At 34.7% G+C, this 16,774-nt stretch overlaps 2 protein-coding genes across 2 annotated transcripts in view; both read right to left on the bottom strand.

Annotated features, from left to right (window-relative positions):
* LOC108971482 overlaps window positions 1-11,242 on the bottom strand; it is a 14,811-nt gene extending 3,569 nt beyond the window's left edge. Inside the window, exons 1-7 of the mRNA XM_018937581.1 lie at window positions 11,143-11,242; window positions 4,889-5,058; window positions 2,978-3,350; window positions 2,618-2,911; window positions 2,292-2,500; window positions 2,138-2,209; window positions 1,849-1,979 (exon numbers count right to left, since the gene is read on the bottom strand). Coding sequence (XP_018793126.1) covers window positions 1,849-1,979; window positions 2,138-2,209; window positions 2,292-2,500; window positions 2,618-2,911; window positions 2,978-3,350; window positions 4,889-5,058; window positions 11,143-11,227 — 1,334 coding nt within the window. The 5' untranslated portion in view covers window positions 11,228-11,242. The remainder of the gene's footprint in view (window positions 1-1,848; window positions 1,980-2,137; window positions 2,210-2,291; window positions 2,501-2,617; window positions 2,912-2,977; window positions 3,351-4,888; window positions 5,059-11,142) is intronic.
* Window positions 11,243-14,266: 3,024 nt separating this feature from the next.
* LOC108971491 (adipokinetic hormone) lies at window positions 14,267-14,839 on the bottom strand. Its single transcript, XM_018937590.1, has 3 exons — window positions 14,762-14,839; window positions 14,554-14,694; window positions 14,267-14,475 (listed from the first exon to the last, which is right to left on the bottom strand). The coding sequence occupies exons 1-3, from the start codon at window positions 14,828-14,830 to the stop codon at window positions 14,434-14,436; spliced, it is 252 nt and encodes an 83-aa protein (XP_018793135.1). The 5' UTR covers window positions 14,831-14,839; the 3' UTR covers window positions 14,267-14,433.
* Between the last annotated feature and the right edge of the window lie 1,935 nt (window positions 14,840-16,774).

Genomic DNA, 16,774 nt, shown 5'->3' with positions numbered 1-16,774 from the left:
TTAAGTAGAAATCCTGAAATTTTTGGGAAAATATTTTTAAACTCGGCAATTGTGACGCCATTTTCGATGACCCCTCGGAAAAAAGACACGACCGCGTTGGCAGGATAACTCATCTAAAGTGAGAAATAACTTGTTTTGGTTGACACCTCAACGCAGAACTTGGAGAAAAGAAAAAATTGGACTTAGGCAGACATTTTTACAAATATTAAAAACTTCGCGACATTTTTTTTCAAATATGTAGTTATAATCGAAAAAAATCCAAGTTTTTAAGTATTGGATCTCAAAGGCCTGTGTAAAATTTCATGAAGATCGGTTGAATAGTTCTCGATAAATCTTGCTAACTGACTTCAAAAACCAAGTTTCGAACAAAACGCGTTTATAGATGGTGCACTTAGCCTAGCTAACCTCGAGCGCAGTGTAATATGTAGTTCCATACAAACTGACAAATTTAGGACAATATTTTAGAGGTGTTTTAGAATTTATTAAAATAATAAAGAAAAGTAAATTTTAATACTTTAGTATCAATGTTATCTAAAGAAAGTCATCGTAAACTGAAGGTCAAACTACCAGATATTAATTCACAATTTCGCTCAGAACAACTCATGAAGTTGACGATATCTCAGGATTAGATTTGACATTACGGTTATATCAATTGTGTTTGATTTGAGAATGCTTTCCTGAGAACTTATCTAATTTTAGCAATAGATTATCACTTAAATATACTGTAAAAAATTAGGAAATTTTTTTCAAAAATCAATATAAAAAGAATTTTAAAATATTACATAATTTATGTACTTGTCTTAAAGCAGACAAATTGACAAGTTGAGTAACATTTACAAAGAGTCAGCTTTTTATGGTGTATAAGAATATACATTTATTTCTAAGTTATCTAACAGTTCATTGTAGCGTCTTGATTCGTATTGATAATGCATTTGTTTATATATTTTCTTTTTGCATAAATATGAATAAGTAATTAATACTCGTTTTTTCGCGGTATTGTTGCTATTTACAACGCCAACGACGACATGTAATTGGTTCTCTTGACTAGAAAGCTAGCTAATCGCTCTCATATGGTACTCATCAATTTATAGCACGCTTCGAGAGCACCGTTTGTTCACTGATTAATAAAACTGCAATTGTAATATAATTGTTGTTGTCAGTTATAAATTGTAATTTCTAATCGTTGGTTAGATGTTATGCCTAAAGAGTGTATTGCTATTGGATAATGGAGTACATTATTGTACTAACTCAAAATTAACAAGTGAATATAAAGAACTGACGTAAGATATCTCATTTAGAAATAATGAGTCATATATGCTGCATAACATTGTAATTCTCATTTCATTAGTATAACTTATATTACAACAGGGATCCTGTATGCTAGTCTTATCGTCCTGTGGTTCGAAATTTGTGGAAGCTCATTCAGATTCGGTGTACATCTTACATTTTGTCTATTTTCTACGACTAAATTTTATTAGTTACGAATCRAACATATAACTGGTATCAGTCGCATAAACTGGCATAATCAAATAGATAGTAAACAGATAGTGATAGTAAAGAAGCCTTAATAAGGGATTGATACATTTTCTTATATTGACTCACTTGAATAAATTTACTGGCGCTTTCACGTTTCAATTTTTCTTAAAAGAAACTAAAGATCAAACGACAGAATGATGATGTTTCTATTTCGGTTGAAATTTTATTTACATTTTAAAAATGTCTAGCAATAAATAGCACTAAACATTAATTTTACAAATTTTTTTTTTGAAAACTAAGTAAAAAATTAACAAATAATTTTGTTGGCATTAAAAAATATTATATGAGATTGAAGCACGCATTCATACCTACACCATATGGCTGAGTATCCATGGTATATAGGAAGCTACACGTGTATAAACACCAGGAAATCCGGGTCGAGCACATTCATAGCCATAAGAAACCAAGCCCAGAATATAATAATGATAAGCGCCATTTTCCAACTAAAATATAAAAAGATATAAAGATTGAGGTAATTTCCAAGGCCGGATGTCCGAGTGTGCCAAAAACACATGTGATTAATTGAAAGCACTGAGTTTTGAAGCCAAATAAGTTGACTCATATGCGTAAGGCTTTGTGTAATATAAGGAAATATGATTACCATCGGCATCATTAGTGGCCCACCGGAATCCCCTTGACAAGCGTCGACATGAGAATTGCCMGCGCAAATGAACTAATAAGGAAATTAAATTATAGTCACTTTTTAAATAAACTTTATATAATTGTATTACTGGGGMTTTACCTYCGAAACTTACCCGATCTGTAAATAYTAAATTTTGAAAAGCTGCTTTATAAGACTGTGTACAAGTCTGTTGAGTCACAATCGGCACCTGCACGTCACGCAAAACATTCGAACTGGGTCCTTGAAACTTCARTGCACCCCAACCAGCGACGAACGGATTGTTGCCAACAAAATCTTTTGCAAAACGCTCGCCTTCGGGTAAGCAAATAGTGCTTATATATGCTAGTGGATAAAATATATGTCTATGCTTATGTAAACACATTTATATCAAACTTATTTAAATATAAGGTTTTAACCCAATTATAGAGACATGCAGTACCCGCTGCTGAACTTACTTACCCGAGTTTGGCGCCGGGGCACTTAGACGAACCAATGCAATGTCATTAATAATATATTGCGAGTTATATTGTTCATGTATGATTTTACGTTCAATGGGTATGCTTATAGCGCCGGTCTCGTTGGGATCACTAATATCGTGGGCACCCAGACGTGCTGTGATCAGCAGAGAATTTACGCAATGACCCGATGTTAAAATATAACGGTTCGATATTAAACTACCAGCACAAAGGTATTGCAATGAATTCACCATATTCTCGTCGCGATAACCCAAAGCGACGATCCAAGGGTATGCGCCTAAAATGAATGAAAAGTATGGTTTCTTCTASAAGTTGGAATAATGAATGTCATAAATACTCCCACCTCGTCTCGCTTCCGTGCCGCCTACTACTTTATTGGTATAAGCTGTGCTCACGCCGCACTCTGCGCCGCTCCTYTTAGGTGMCAAACGTGTTGGTACACTTGCTGCKGAGAAATTTACACTTGGAGTATAGAGGGGTAAGCTAGGCGGATTYGGTGGTTTTGTACTTTCTGGCATATTGATAGGTGGCAAATATGATGGTATTATAGGTGATGTAGCTGTTGTTGGCATTGCAAGTGTTGACGTTGGCACATTTGGTAGTGAATTTAGTGAAGAAAATTTAAATGCGGAAACATACGGGTTGTTCTGCTGCGGTGCGGGAAGATTTTGAATTCCACCGGGGGATTGAATATTGCGATTGGAAACACAGCAGATCTGGAAAATGTATAGTTAATAAATATGTGTTATAAAAAGTATTCACTTATGTATGGATAAGCGGGTAAGCGTTAAGAAACTTTTAACTGAGAAAGAATATAAAAAAATTTTAAAAGTTTTTCACTTTGAAAAAATAATGTAAAAAAGAAAAAAATGTAAAACCCGGCAGCCATATGCTCTAGTAGTCGGATCTAAACTATATTTGCGCAGATTGTATCATTGCTTTCCACAATAACCCTTGTCAAATTTGAGACAACAAGCTGTTCACATCGAAAACTTTTCTAARTAAGATATTCGTGATCATTAWCTGAAGTTGATCGAAATGGATGACSCTCAAAGACTAATCAACATTTTRATCATAACGTTCATGAATAGTTCGGCAGGCGACAGCTCTGTATAAAATCGAACCACAACCCAAATCATACATTGCTAAATGCAAAGTGCAAATTTTTTCATCAAAATGTATTTAATTGAAGAAAAAYTTTATCACGCRATAAAATCAAAAGTCRTCTGTCTGAACTGCACGTGGTAAAYCGAACCCCACGAGTGGAAGGACACTACACTCACCTGACAAAATTATAGTAATTATATTTTGGAAGTATCGACCTTTACTTACTTGGGCTTCGAACTCAGTAGTGATGAATATCGTAGATACAATACATCTCGCATTGGGTCGCATCCCTTATGAAACTATTCAAATCAAACCACGTCAATAGGCAAAATAAACTAGTTCTTGACAAACCATCATACGRATGAAAAGGACCAAATCAAACTGCAAATCTTCCAAAACAAAAAAAAAAAAACTAAGAAAAATAATGACGAGTGGTTTATAAGGTGGAAACGGAAGCTAAACTAGCTTATAAAAGGTGATAAGTTATACGCTTTATCAAAGCGTTGCGACTAAAATGGCTTACATGGTGAGAATGCTCAATAAGAGAGCGCAAAAGAGAGTTCTAGATGCCACAGCATTCACCACTAAAACAAGATAAAGATCGCGATCAAGCAAGATGGACGAAAAGCAGCGCCAAAACATGTTGAATCAGCGGTTATATTGAAAAGAGATAATCTCCGTCAAAAAGGAAATTTAAATATGTACATAATTTTAACCCTCGACTGCAAATAAGTTTAAAAAAAAATGGAATTTTACCAAGAACTGGTGTTTTTCTTTAAAACGAAATTTGAGAAATTGGTCTACAATAGAATTTTATTACCCTCATATACCGAATAAAATTATTTTCGTTCACGCGATTGAATTTACTTTGTACTTATATACATATCAGTCAATATGTAAAATACAGGTACTGTATGCGTATGAAGTTAGATGAAAATACATATTATACTGGCTTCATTTTAGATCGTGTCGAAAACATTACCCTTAACCCCATTTTATTTTAAGCACTTCGTAGAAAGCAACAAAATATTATTCCCCAAGATAATCGAATCAAATATTCAAACCACAAATATATATAGTAACCCTAGTAATCACACAAATACTTACATATGTATTACATATGTTTTAGAAGTAGTTGACTACTCACCATAAAATTGATGCCATCATATCCGCACATTGAACCGCTCACAAAAGTCTGAAAATCCGGCAAATTTGGCGAAAATCTTACTGCTTCATAATAGTCCTGAATCAGTTGTGGACACGAATTCATATACACGCATTGGCCACTTCGTTGACTAGAATCTACACAATATTGAGCTAATTTAATAGAAATGAGAGAAAGAAAGTGGAAGAGTGGAAAGTAAATTGGGTCAATTCGGTGTACTACCAAAAAATTAAATACCACAAAATATATCTGAATGTTATTCAATTACTTACACTGTCAAATAAGTACCGGAAATAATCATTTTAATTATGTGATTAAATTAAGATAATAGAAAAATCATGTATATGTTATGCAGTAATAAAAATTGTTGTTTTACAGTTTAAAAAATTAAATTTTTAGTTAATTTTTTCCTATTTTTTCAATAATTTTTCTTTCTATTAATTTCCAATGAAATGAATTCTCTTAATATCCGTAAATTTTTAAATTTCATATTGTATTTTTAATATGACTTTCTATATATAGAATTATTAGGACATAAAAATGAATTTAATTTAATTATTAGAATATAAAAAAGAAATTTAAGAAATATAATATGTACATATTTTTAAAGGATATATTTATAGTTTTATACATTTTTTTTTTAATTTTTTCATATTTTGAGAAATTTTTATTATGATCTTTCCCCAAATCTAATAAGCTACCATATATTACTTCACAAAAGTATTAAATAGATACAGTGCAGTTTCATATCCCTCGTCCATTAGCATATTTATATACGAATTTGTAAAAAAATAAATCAATCTATATTCTAGTTTCTACTAAACAAACGCTTTTTCATAATAGAAATACAAAAATATTAACTAATTTAGTAATTTCATGCAATACACATTTCACTTTCGCCGCTTCCTGCGCCGACGTTCACTAAGTGAACTGAAAACCAACGTATCCGATGGATTGGGCGCTGCGCTGGGCTGTACGCCATTTCGTGGGCCCAAAGTGTAATTAAAASCGTTGGCACTACCACTKGGCTGTTGTTGTAAACTCTGTGCAACATTCGGTTGCGCATTAACTGGCATGAAAACTAGACGGTCGGGCGATAAGGCTGCGCCGCTTCGGAGTGCCAAAGACGGCATCGGCGAAGTTGACYCCATTCCATTCACCATRCCACTTTGCCTTGGGTCAATGCATGGGCAGTAGGGTATCGGTGGTGTGCCGCCATTTAAACACGCCAGCGGCTGAGCCGGACATGGTATGAGTGTTGTGATYGTTGGTGGTGTTGGGAATGTGGACWGCGTGGTGGCGGCTGTAGTGGTTACGGTTGTGGTTGTGGATGCGGTTGTCGTTGTGGTGGTAGTCACTGTGGATGGCGTTGGCAATATAATCACTGGTGGCAGTGTGATAAAGGGGAAAAAACCTGGATAAAATGGACAAATTCCTTTGATAGCCGCCARATAATTCAGAAATGGCCAAAAGTAAAGTTTATAGCACAAATCGTTCCACAGCATGTTGACCAATACAATKTAAGGAACGCTCGTTGATGTAGAGAAAGTAGCTGCACACCCATCTATGTGACAGAGTATGTAATGGAATTTTGTTTAAACGCGTTATGTTCAACGTAAACGCACCGATGCGACTGAACGCCGCGACTTGCTGCATTCAACTGTATKAGGCCCATTTGTCAACTTGTCGACAATTCACCACCATTAGTTCAACCTTTTTGCAGTTAACAGCTATTTCCTGCTTCGTGTACTCCAAAAWTTATTTTATAATCATATTTTCTTTTGCATTATTTGCTTGCGGTAAAGAGCAAACGCATCGTCACATACTAAATTCAATTGTGCATAAAGCTTTAATTGCACTGCCTCATACAGGGTAATGTGAATTTCGTTGCATAATTCGATAATTCGTCAATAAGGTCAATAAGGTCATAGTAAATTATAGAAAAGCCATGTGGTAATGTTATCCATACATCTCAGTGTCAGCCAGCTAAAGAATGCTTCAATGAGTAATCGACCGATTGAAATTGATTGCATCTTTCTTTGATGATAGATGTGAATACCTCACATAGCCTCTTACTTCTCAGCATCAATTTGATTATAACAGTATATGTACTTTCCACCAGTTGTTTAATTGATTTTCCAAGGTTTGGCAATAAGAAAAATATGAGCATCCTAAGTGCAAAACCGAGTTTTTTTTTTTTTAATTTTATGCTTTCAACAGAATTACAGCTAAAGAATCATTAAAAATTTCGCAGAAATGTTTTAGCAAGTCTAATTTATCGCGAAAACAAGTATTTTTTTTTTTTTTTTTGGCACAAAGCATTGAGTGAAAGTTGTGAAGTCATTGAAAACTTCCCTCATGCGAGTCGTCCATCTACCTCTGTTAATGACAATAAAATCGAAGAGGTTAAAGAAACAGTGCTTGCTCATAATGGTGCCATCAGAGTATAGCAGAGGATCTGAACATCTCTTATAGATAAACCCAAGGCATTCCAGTTAATGTTTTTAATATAAAGCGTGACAATGCTAGACTCTTAGGAAAAGACCTGAATCGATATGAAGTAGAGATCCCTAAAGCGAWGCTTGATTACATAGCTGGAGACCTTACACATAAAAAGCATCAATACTGGTTACGAAACGGCATTAATGGCCATGACGTCGTAACTGTCGCAGTGGCGCTCCAAACAAGAGGCGAACCAGAAAAAAACAAAATTCGCTGATTTAGCGTTGTCATATTTTTATTGGCTAAGAAACTTATTTTGAAGACGATTTGTATAAAAATACGTAAAAGTAATTTTTTTTTTGTCAGTCCAGGTCAAATTTGATCATATGGTATAACGATTGCTGGTTATGTCATCGATGTTTTATAGCCAATAGCGGATTTCAATTCCAATAAATTTAACTTACCAAATATATTACAATGCGTTTAGGCTTATGAAGTTATTCTTATTATTTACTTCATTTCGATTAGGGAACTATTTATTGAATATTTTGTCTTTACCAAAACAGCGAGAAAATGCAAATTMCTTTTTGTACTGATCGCTTCTGTCAAACGAAATCTGATAACAGCATCTAATATAGAGTAACTAGTTCAGACATGAATATTTTTCAATTAACAATACCGAACATTCTTTTCAACATAATCTGCACCCTCTACCCATGGAAAAATTATTCATATTACAAAAATAGTAATAAACTGCATTGTTTTACGTTTTTTTACCTATGTAAAAACAGAAAAATATGTGAATTTTGTCGATTAAATCATTACTTCACGCATGACGGTTTGCGAAGGAACAAAGTGTTTATTTGATCAAATTAGAATAACTCGGCCAGTGGCTTTTTTATCATTCACACTCATATTCTATTTTACTGATGCCGCCGCTGACGAGCTGGTTTATCCAATGCTTAATTGTATAGCATTTTGTAATTGCTGTTGGAATGTGTTTGTATTCACACTTTGAGATGACCGGTAGGAAAAAAGTCRTGGAATATATTTAATATGAGTTAAATATATAATACTATACTTTAGCTATTTACTACATACTATTTTAACTACTTATTGTCTAACAAAACTTTATATTGGAAATAAGATTCTAAAACATTACATTATTTCTTATAAAGGCAGCTGTTTGATGCTTCCTCAACCCACAAATTACCAGCACTTGGAGATATTGTAYCAAATGTTGCCTCCAAACATAATCATAATCACCACAGCAAATATTGTTGCCTGCTTTTTCGATGGCAGTGTAGTTTTTGGTATCGACATTAGCCGTTTATAGTTGAAATTCGACTGTCTTATATTRAAATAAACATGGAGTAACAGGTCAACTAAATCTATTTTTGGTAGTACCTCGCTCACATATCATTAACTCTTCCAAATGTCAAATAGCCTGCAAGCCTTTTTCGATCAGACTCTGAACAAAATATTCAAATTAAACATTTGTATATCTACGGCTATTTTAATATAAAACTAACACCTTCAATGTAGGGAATTGAGTCATTACAAATTTACAATGGCTTAATCCTATTTTCCATACAGTTGTTATTACTCTCGCCATTAGTATTGATGCATTTGATGAATGTAAAGTGCTTTACTACGTTTAATTGTAAGGTCTATGAATTCTATCTTATGTTTTCAAAACATATGCTTGTTCAAGCTCATTGACTCATTAATTAAATTGTCTCATCACTTGTTTGCTAAGGGCTTAATAATGTGATATAGGAAATAAATTACAGTTAAAATTTGACCTACTAATACATAAGGTTCTTCTACTGGTCGTGCTCCGATTCATGTTAATAAACTTACTCAGACAACTATAGTTGAAAATAAGATTTTGTTAATAGGATAGAATTGAATTCTTCGAATCCATTTTGCGACCTCTACTTGATGCCATTGTTATAAAATAAACACACCTTTTGGCACGAATCTAGCATTAACACGCATTATACCCAAAATATTAACCAAAATATTAACGAAAACATTAACCAAAACGTATTCTGGCGATCCATAAAAGATGTTGTGATCACTATCTCTCTTCTGCCAATACGTCGATTTTCAAACACTGCTTCTTTTACCTTTTTGATGTTATCGTCAGGAACAAAGTTGGATGAACTGACCTTTACCGAGTGCTTCCTTGTGTTCAAGATAAAGTAGACTCCGCGTRATTCTTTCCGAAACAAAAAATTTCAAGCAAACTCCTGTTTTTTTTTTTTCATTTAAATATTTATCGTTTCGGCATGCGCCGGACCAGTACGGGTTATATTTGATAAGATGGTACACAAATTTTMAATATTTATGGAATCTGACTAACTCGGAGATCAAGCACAGTATAACTCCTGCCAACAGGTGCTACTTTGGGATCTGYAGGCAATTGAGAASTAGATCCCTCTCGACGAACAAAAATTACGCTCCATAAATTTCTCATTACTCTGGTCCTATTATACGGCGCAAAAACATTCACGAAGACAACCCAAGAAGAAAAAGCAGCTATAGCATTCGAGAGAATTGATCTTCGCAAGATCTCGTGAGCAATGAGTATCGAARAAGATGTAACCACCATTWTACGGTGACATGGATATAGTACGGTACATAAAATTTCAACGAATGCGCTGGTTAGGCCAGGTCGTTCGCTCCAGCGAAAAGCTCCTTCGACTCGAGACCCATAGGWGGGCAACGGAAGCAAAGGAACATCCGCATCCAATGGAAAGACCAAGTGCATAGCGACCTGTCTGCACTTGGAATGTACAACTGGCGTGACCTGGCAAAGGACGGAGGCGACATAGAGCGTTGCGATTTTTACAATGGATAAAAATATCGAACWAAACATATTTCTCAAATGATGTATTTATAACCAAATTTCGTTGGCGRAATCATTACAAATTTTGGAAAAACYTTACGGAAATTAAATAATTCAATAACTATCAAAAGCACAAGCCTACAAGTGGTACAAAGCATTCAAAGATGGTAGAGRAACCACTGAAGATATGTCACGTTCTGGACGACTCGAACTCTTCAATTGATAAAAATATTAAAAAAGTAAAGAATATAGTGCTTGAAAATCGTCAGGCAAGTGTTACAGAGATGGCAAGATAGCTCGATATCTGTCACGAGTCCGTTCGAAGGATTTTGGTGGATATTTTGGGTATGAAACGCATTCTTGCTCGGCTCTTCTCGATAAAACTGATTTTTTTTTTTCAAAAAGAATACGATTTTGACCGAATTTAAAGCCAAAAACGCAATGGATACCATCAATCAACTGTCGTGTTCACCAGATTTGGCTCCGTGCTATTTTTTCTTCATCCCCAAATTGAAATTGCCACTCCGTGGAACCAGTTTCAGTCGATCGAAGAGATAAAACAAAATGAATCGAATTATGAAAAGGGGTTCGAGGACTGGAAAAATCGTTGTCATAAATGTATGTCATCTGGTGGGAATTACTTCGATGACGAAAAAGTAAGGATTGATTAATAATTAAATATTTGTGTCTTATTTACTATTTCCGGGTACTTTTTGTCACAATGTATATGTATATTATATATAACTAGTATAAATATAGTATAATTTTGCTTAAAAATTTTGCCACTGCAACCTCCAAATATAAATCTTTTTTAACTTAACTTAATGTGGATACACGCTATGACCTTCACATGACTCATACCAAATTTGCCGTACACTTCCATGCATTCATTATTAMAATCATAAGTATTTAAGATAAAAATCGGAAAATTTTCACTCACATTGAATGGGCTCCACGACATTCAATAGCCAGGCTATCAAAATAACGCACTTCTTCGCTTTAAAATCACACAATCTTCCTTTCATTTATGAATTTTATTAAAATATCAGAATTTGATAGTTAAAGAAGTCCTCAGTCTTGATGCCACAACTGACCGGGTGCAAGTGCTATCATTGACCGATTCACTCTGTACGCGTTACACTTTTAAATAGTCAACAATTGCGTAAATCCCCGAAACATCGTCGAACACTAATGATGTCTAGTGATACATTTAAACAATGGATAATGGATGCGATGGGAAAAAATATTCACTTAATCATGGTAATGGTATAATTGTTACGACCACTACAACAACTACAACAACTGCGACAATGTACGCTCATTTATAGTATATGAATGCATTTAGCAATCTAGAAAATATTGTTTATAGCTATGATTAAAGTAAGAAAAAAAATTAGACATTATTATTATTTGAACTCGTTAAACMAAAGCACTGAACGTGATGATGGAATTATGAAAACAATTGAAACGGAAGGCCAAAAAGTCATCAACTGCTAAAGGACCTAAAGCTTATATGCTTGTATGTATTTTAATATGTTGTTATTGTTTATTTAATTATGTTAATTATGAAATAAAAGTTCAAACAACAAAAACCATTGATATTTCGACAGCTAATAACAAAGCCTAGTTAAGTTCGTTGCACCTTTTTTTCYTCACTTTCCGTAAATGGTAAAAATACCAAAAACTTAGCCAAATTAGTAGACGGATTTTTACGAATTTTTGGATGCTTCTGACACTACTTCCCTAAATATGAACTCCAACTGGAATGACAGTAAAGTTTTGAGAAAGAGCTTGATTCGAAACTTTACAATGCGGTATGTCTGTAACCTGTAAGGAATATAACCATTTCCCAATATATATTAATAAACTTAGAGAGTGGTGAATCGAACAATCAACTGGCAATTTAGTATAAAATAAAAAAGAAATTAAAACGTTATTGAAATATTCATAAACTCTCTTGTATTGCATTATGTTGTTAATTAGAACAGGATTAGTTGTAAGTTGAACAGGAGTGTAAAAGTTTGAATACTGCGAGCACAGAAGTGATGAACAAACCACTGGCATTTATTGACATTCCACAGCGAGTTCCCCAACGTTACCAAAGAGCAACATAGAACACGATAGTCAGATCTACGCCACCGGATTTTAATCTGCCCAAGAACTGTTAGATCGGCAACCGTTCAAAAAATTACTTCCAGGATGTTTGCTGCCCATACAACAACAATATCAACATAGAATAATCCAAATTAGTTATTTTTTCCGAATTGAATGGTAGTCTCAAGAGAAGGTATATATGTCAGTGAAGCGTTTGGATTTAACGTCCCTATCCTTTGTCAGATTTCTATGACTCAAAATCTTATATTGGAATTTTAATGAACAACTCGTTACTTCCTTCTCTACTCCTCGTCTTTTGTCAGACTGAGATTGGGATATCTCGGGAGATGCATATTTGACGAACCTTGCGAAGTGGCAGCGATTGATATTAACCGCCTTAATAAATTTGTGGTGAGCTCAAAATGCTTCCTCGGTTTATGAGAATTTGTTGATCCTCTTTTTGAGASCTTAGTTGTAACAGAAAGGACGAATATGTATCCAAATGATATCTATCGATTGCGGATCAACCCTACGACCTAGCCTAACCGAATCTATTTTTCATTTTACACAAAACCGAAGACATGAAATCGGTATTAAAAGCACCATTAAGGTGATCTGTAAATTATTAGAAAATAAGCGGCATCTCTTTTCCTAAAAATCTTTGCTTGGTTTAATATAATTTCTAATTTCTTCTAATTGCGAGTCAAGAATATTATATAAAGATTTTGGTCAGCTCTTTTGGGTTAAAAAGAGAAGAACTCAGAAAAATTCTAGTCTAGAAAATGTCTGTTAATGCTCGAAAGATCCTATTGGTTCCGAAGCATTTATTTTATTAAAACAATCAAAAATCGCGCAACATTCCAAAAGCTATTTCTCTTAAGAAACATACACATTTTGAATTTCGAAAAACGTATTTTTTTTTATTTTTTTAAGCATTGTATTTGATAATTAAATATAAATAATATTTATTTACATGATTTAATTTACTTTAATAATCGACTTCAGGTACTAAGGCTTGTTAGTTATATGGGGTCTACGCCGAGTTTTCACCCGTTTTTATTCACCTGCATGTTCGAAAATCGTTGTATTAGGCATATACTAGGCGCTAACGCAAGTACTCACCCTTTTTTTTTTTTTTTTTGACACACAGACATGACATTGTTAGGAAAGGATTATATTTGAATTTAAATTTTTCATTTCTAAACATGTCTCTTCGGACATGCTGTATCGTGTAAATTCCGACTCCACATTCATGGAGTGCATTACATCTGCCGTTCAGACATTTGTTTATGAGTTGGACATGCAAACAATCATCGGAATAGAGGGAAAAAAAACGAGCCGAAACCAAAATACCAAGCCAACGCCGCTCAAAAAAATTAAGGTGTTGCTCATTGTTTTATTCGATATTCGTGGTTTGGTGCATAATGAATTTATTCCGAAGGGGGCAGATGGTCAATAAGGAAGTCGTAATTTAGTAATTGAATCGTTTCGGTGTAAACATTCGTCTAAACGGCCGGAAGTGGGGAAGAACAATTCATAGATTTTACACGATGTTAATGCGCCATCGCATCAAGCCACGATTATGACCAAATTTAAAGCTAAAACCACAATGAATACCATCCATCAACCATCATATTCATTATATTTGATATGTTCCAATATTCCCGCTGGGTTTGCACTTTGCTATGAATATACTCGCAGGGGAAAATAGCATTGACATTGAAAATTCAATTGCAGTTATYGACACAACGCCAAATTTCATTGTCCAATTAATAACAATAATATAATAATGTATTTGCCCACTTATGGTAATCGCAAACGTTTATAAAAACCGGTAATTCCCCCCTTACAGTGGGTTAGAAGAAAGCCGGCGCAGATTTGTTTTACGGGCATGCATTCATTAATATTTTTATTTATAAGTATTTTACATATCATTACCATATAATATATAATATACATTCATTGGTATTACACTATAGTTTTTATTAATTAATTTCAAATAAACATTTGAAGTATTGAAAAGCGGATTTTATCCAAACTAATGCCGACTACCCCAAAATAAAAAATGCAAAAACAATTGCACATATGTATATATTAAAAATATCGAGTATTTATGTGRTGATTAATGACATGACTTCTACTCGCGATGCTTGCAGTCCAGGAAGAGTTGCGCCTCTGCCTGTGAATAATAATGGCAAGAGGTTATGTAATATTCTTAGGTGTATAAAAATCACTCATACGCCCTGTCAATCTTTACCTGTACAAAGCGGAATATTTCGAGCAGCATCTCATTGGAGGTCTTGCAATTGCCGCTAGGCTGCGTGTCGAAGAAGCCAGTTGCGCCGCCACCTACGCTGCCGCCCACCGAACGCTTACCCCAGTCTGGCGAGAAGGTCAACTGTAAATAGATAATAACTGTTTTATTTACCAATTCATTGGCCGCTTTTCATGAGCTGTGTGTGCACCTGACAGTTGACCACAGCCAAGAAGAGCAAGAACATGGCGGCGAWGAGTTGTGTACGTGTTGAGTTCATCTTGAAGACTGTGCGGAACGTTGCTTGCTTATCGCCACTTTATTGAGGCTTTTTATACGGATCCGATKTCTTTGTGTTGTAAGTAGGACATACGCAATGTCCTTATCCGTGTGTCCGTTATTACTTTTTTAATTAGCCGAGCACTTTTCGGGCTTCTCTTAAAATAACATGAGTCTCTCACTCGTAGGGTTTGATTGGAAATAGTAGATAATTATGAGGAAACGGGAAATATTTGTGTGTCTTTTTTTACAGATTCTGCAATGGGCCAAGTAAAAAAGAAGGAGAATGGCCCAACAGACGAACAATAGTATTAAATTGGGGCATTTTCTAYAACAAAACCTTCCTATCGATGCAAAAAAGTATTAACTCCGATATTCTTATAGAAATAGAATATTCTTATAGAAGCATATTTATTTTCCCACTCAATTGCTCCAGCCTTAAACCCAACAGACAAATCAGGCTGGAAGAGGCTTCCCAGGTGAATAAGTTTTTGTCGATATCAGTGGCAGGCAGAAGAAGTGTCGATGTAGTTTATCTAAAATCCGAGGCTGTTGGTAATTTTTCATTGGTAGTGTTTTTTTACGTGGCGGGTCCCATACCCAGCGCACAACCCTATGTAGCGGGTATTTCGCCTTCTCACTGTAGCTCGCCTTCAAACGGATGTTCTTAGGCTACCCAGAGGATACTTGGTCAAAGAACGGAAGTCGTGAGCTGCCTGAGTCATATGTAAAAGAATAATTTCTTYCTACTCCCAAGTGAATGGCGATCAGAGAACTTTCCAGAGAACATGAYGCGACTGGCGCGCTGTTGTTAACTCGACTATAATCACGTAAGCGGTGTCTACGAATATTAAGAAGAAGAAGAAGAAGAAGATAAAGAAAATTTCACCGCTTCTTGGAGATATTACTTAAAGAAGGAATCCAATGACGGTACCGAGACTGGAAATTTCTTCATTGATCCTTAAGGTAAGATAGAGCCGACGTAGTTTACTTCTGACTGCGAGCTACTTAAGGGGTTTATTACTGTTACAGTGCTTATGTGTTTGGAATTTTCGTTTGGAATAAGTATATAGGAAAGAGATTGTCTGTTAATGGAGCGATAACCAGCTTCAGCCCAGAGAATAGTTTTGAAATGTTTCTGAGRTAAATATTTACTTTCGTTCAGGAGTGTCCTAAGCTATTTCCGGTTACCTTTAAGGTGCAATCATGTCAGAAAGTAAAGGTTGAAAAGGTTTAGGGAACGGACGATACTTAAGAATTTGACCTATTTTGCCCTCTCGAGGTACTGCCGAACTTGCTCTCCTGAACACCTTTAGTAATTTCGAGGAATGGTGCCGAGTTAACAATCCTTGATCGGTTAAAAACTTGTTTCCTTTCCACATTACTTAGACCCRACTGTCGTGGGAATGAGGTATGCCAGTTCTGTGAYACAGTGGTCCGRCAACGGAGGCTTTTGACTATTATAAACTTCGCGGCAAACTTAATATCAGGTGTGTTCAGGATCGTGAGCGAAAGATTTTACAAAGCAAAAATGAATACTTAGTCGACTTGATTTCCGTTTTACAAAAATTAGACCTTGCTTTATTAAATGTATTTTGTTTGTTTTTCTCACATAAATGTATACATATACATATACATAAATATAACGCTAAAACATTTAATTTAATTAAAATTGTACGTACAAAAATGTATGCATGTACATATGTATGTGTGTTGTATGAATGCAAACGCTGCAAATACTGGGTATGTGAACAGATGATTTCAATTTTATCTTTGCCATTCAAAAATGTTGCGACATGCGCTTGTGCGTTTTCGAAATGCATATATTTTTTTTTTTTTCAAAACATATTGCATAAGAGCAAACAACCTTTACTACACACACATACATACATATGTAAGACATGCCGTTATGCTATATTATATAAAATATGCATCATCTTCAAAA

Source organism: Bactrocera latifrons, unplaced genomic scaffold (genome assembly GCF_001853355.1).
Source record: "Bactrocera latifrons isolate USDA-ARS-PBARC rearing strain unplaced genomic scaffold, ASM185335v1 scaffold_346, whole genome shotgun sequence".
Lineage (NCBI taxonomy): Eukaryota > Metazoa > Arthropoda > Insecta > Diptera > Tephritidae > Bactrocera > Bactrocera latifrons.
This window is presented reverse-complemented; position numbering and strand designations above follow the sequence as displayed.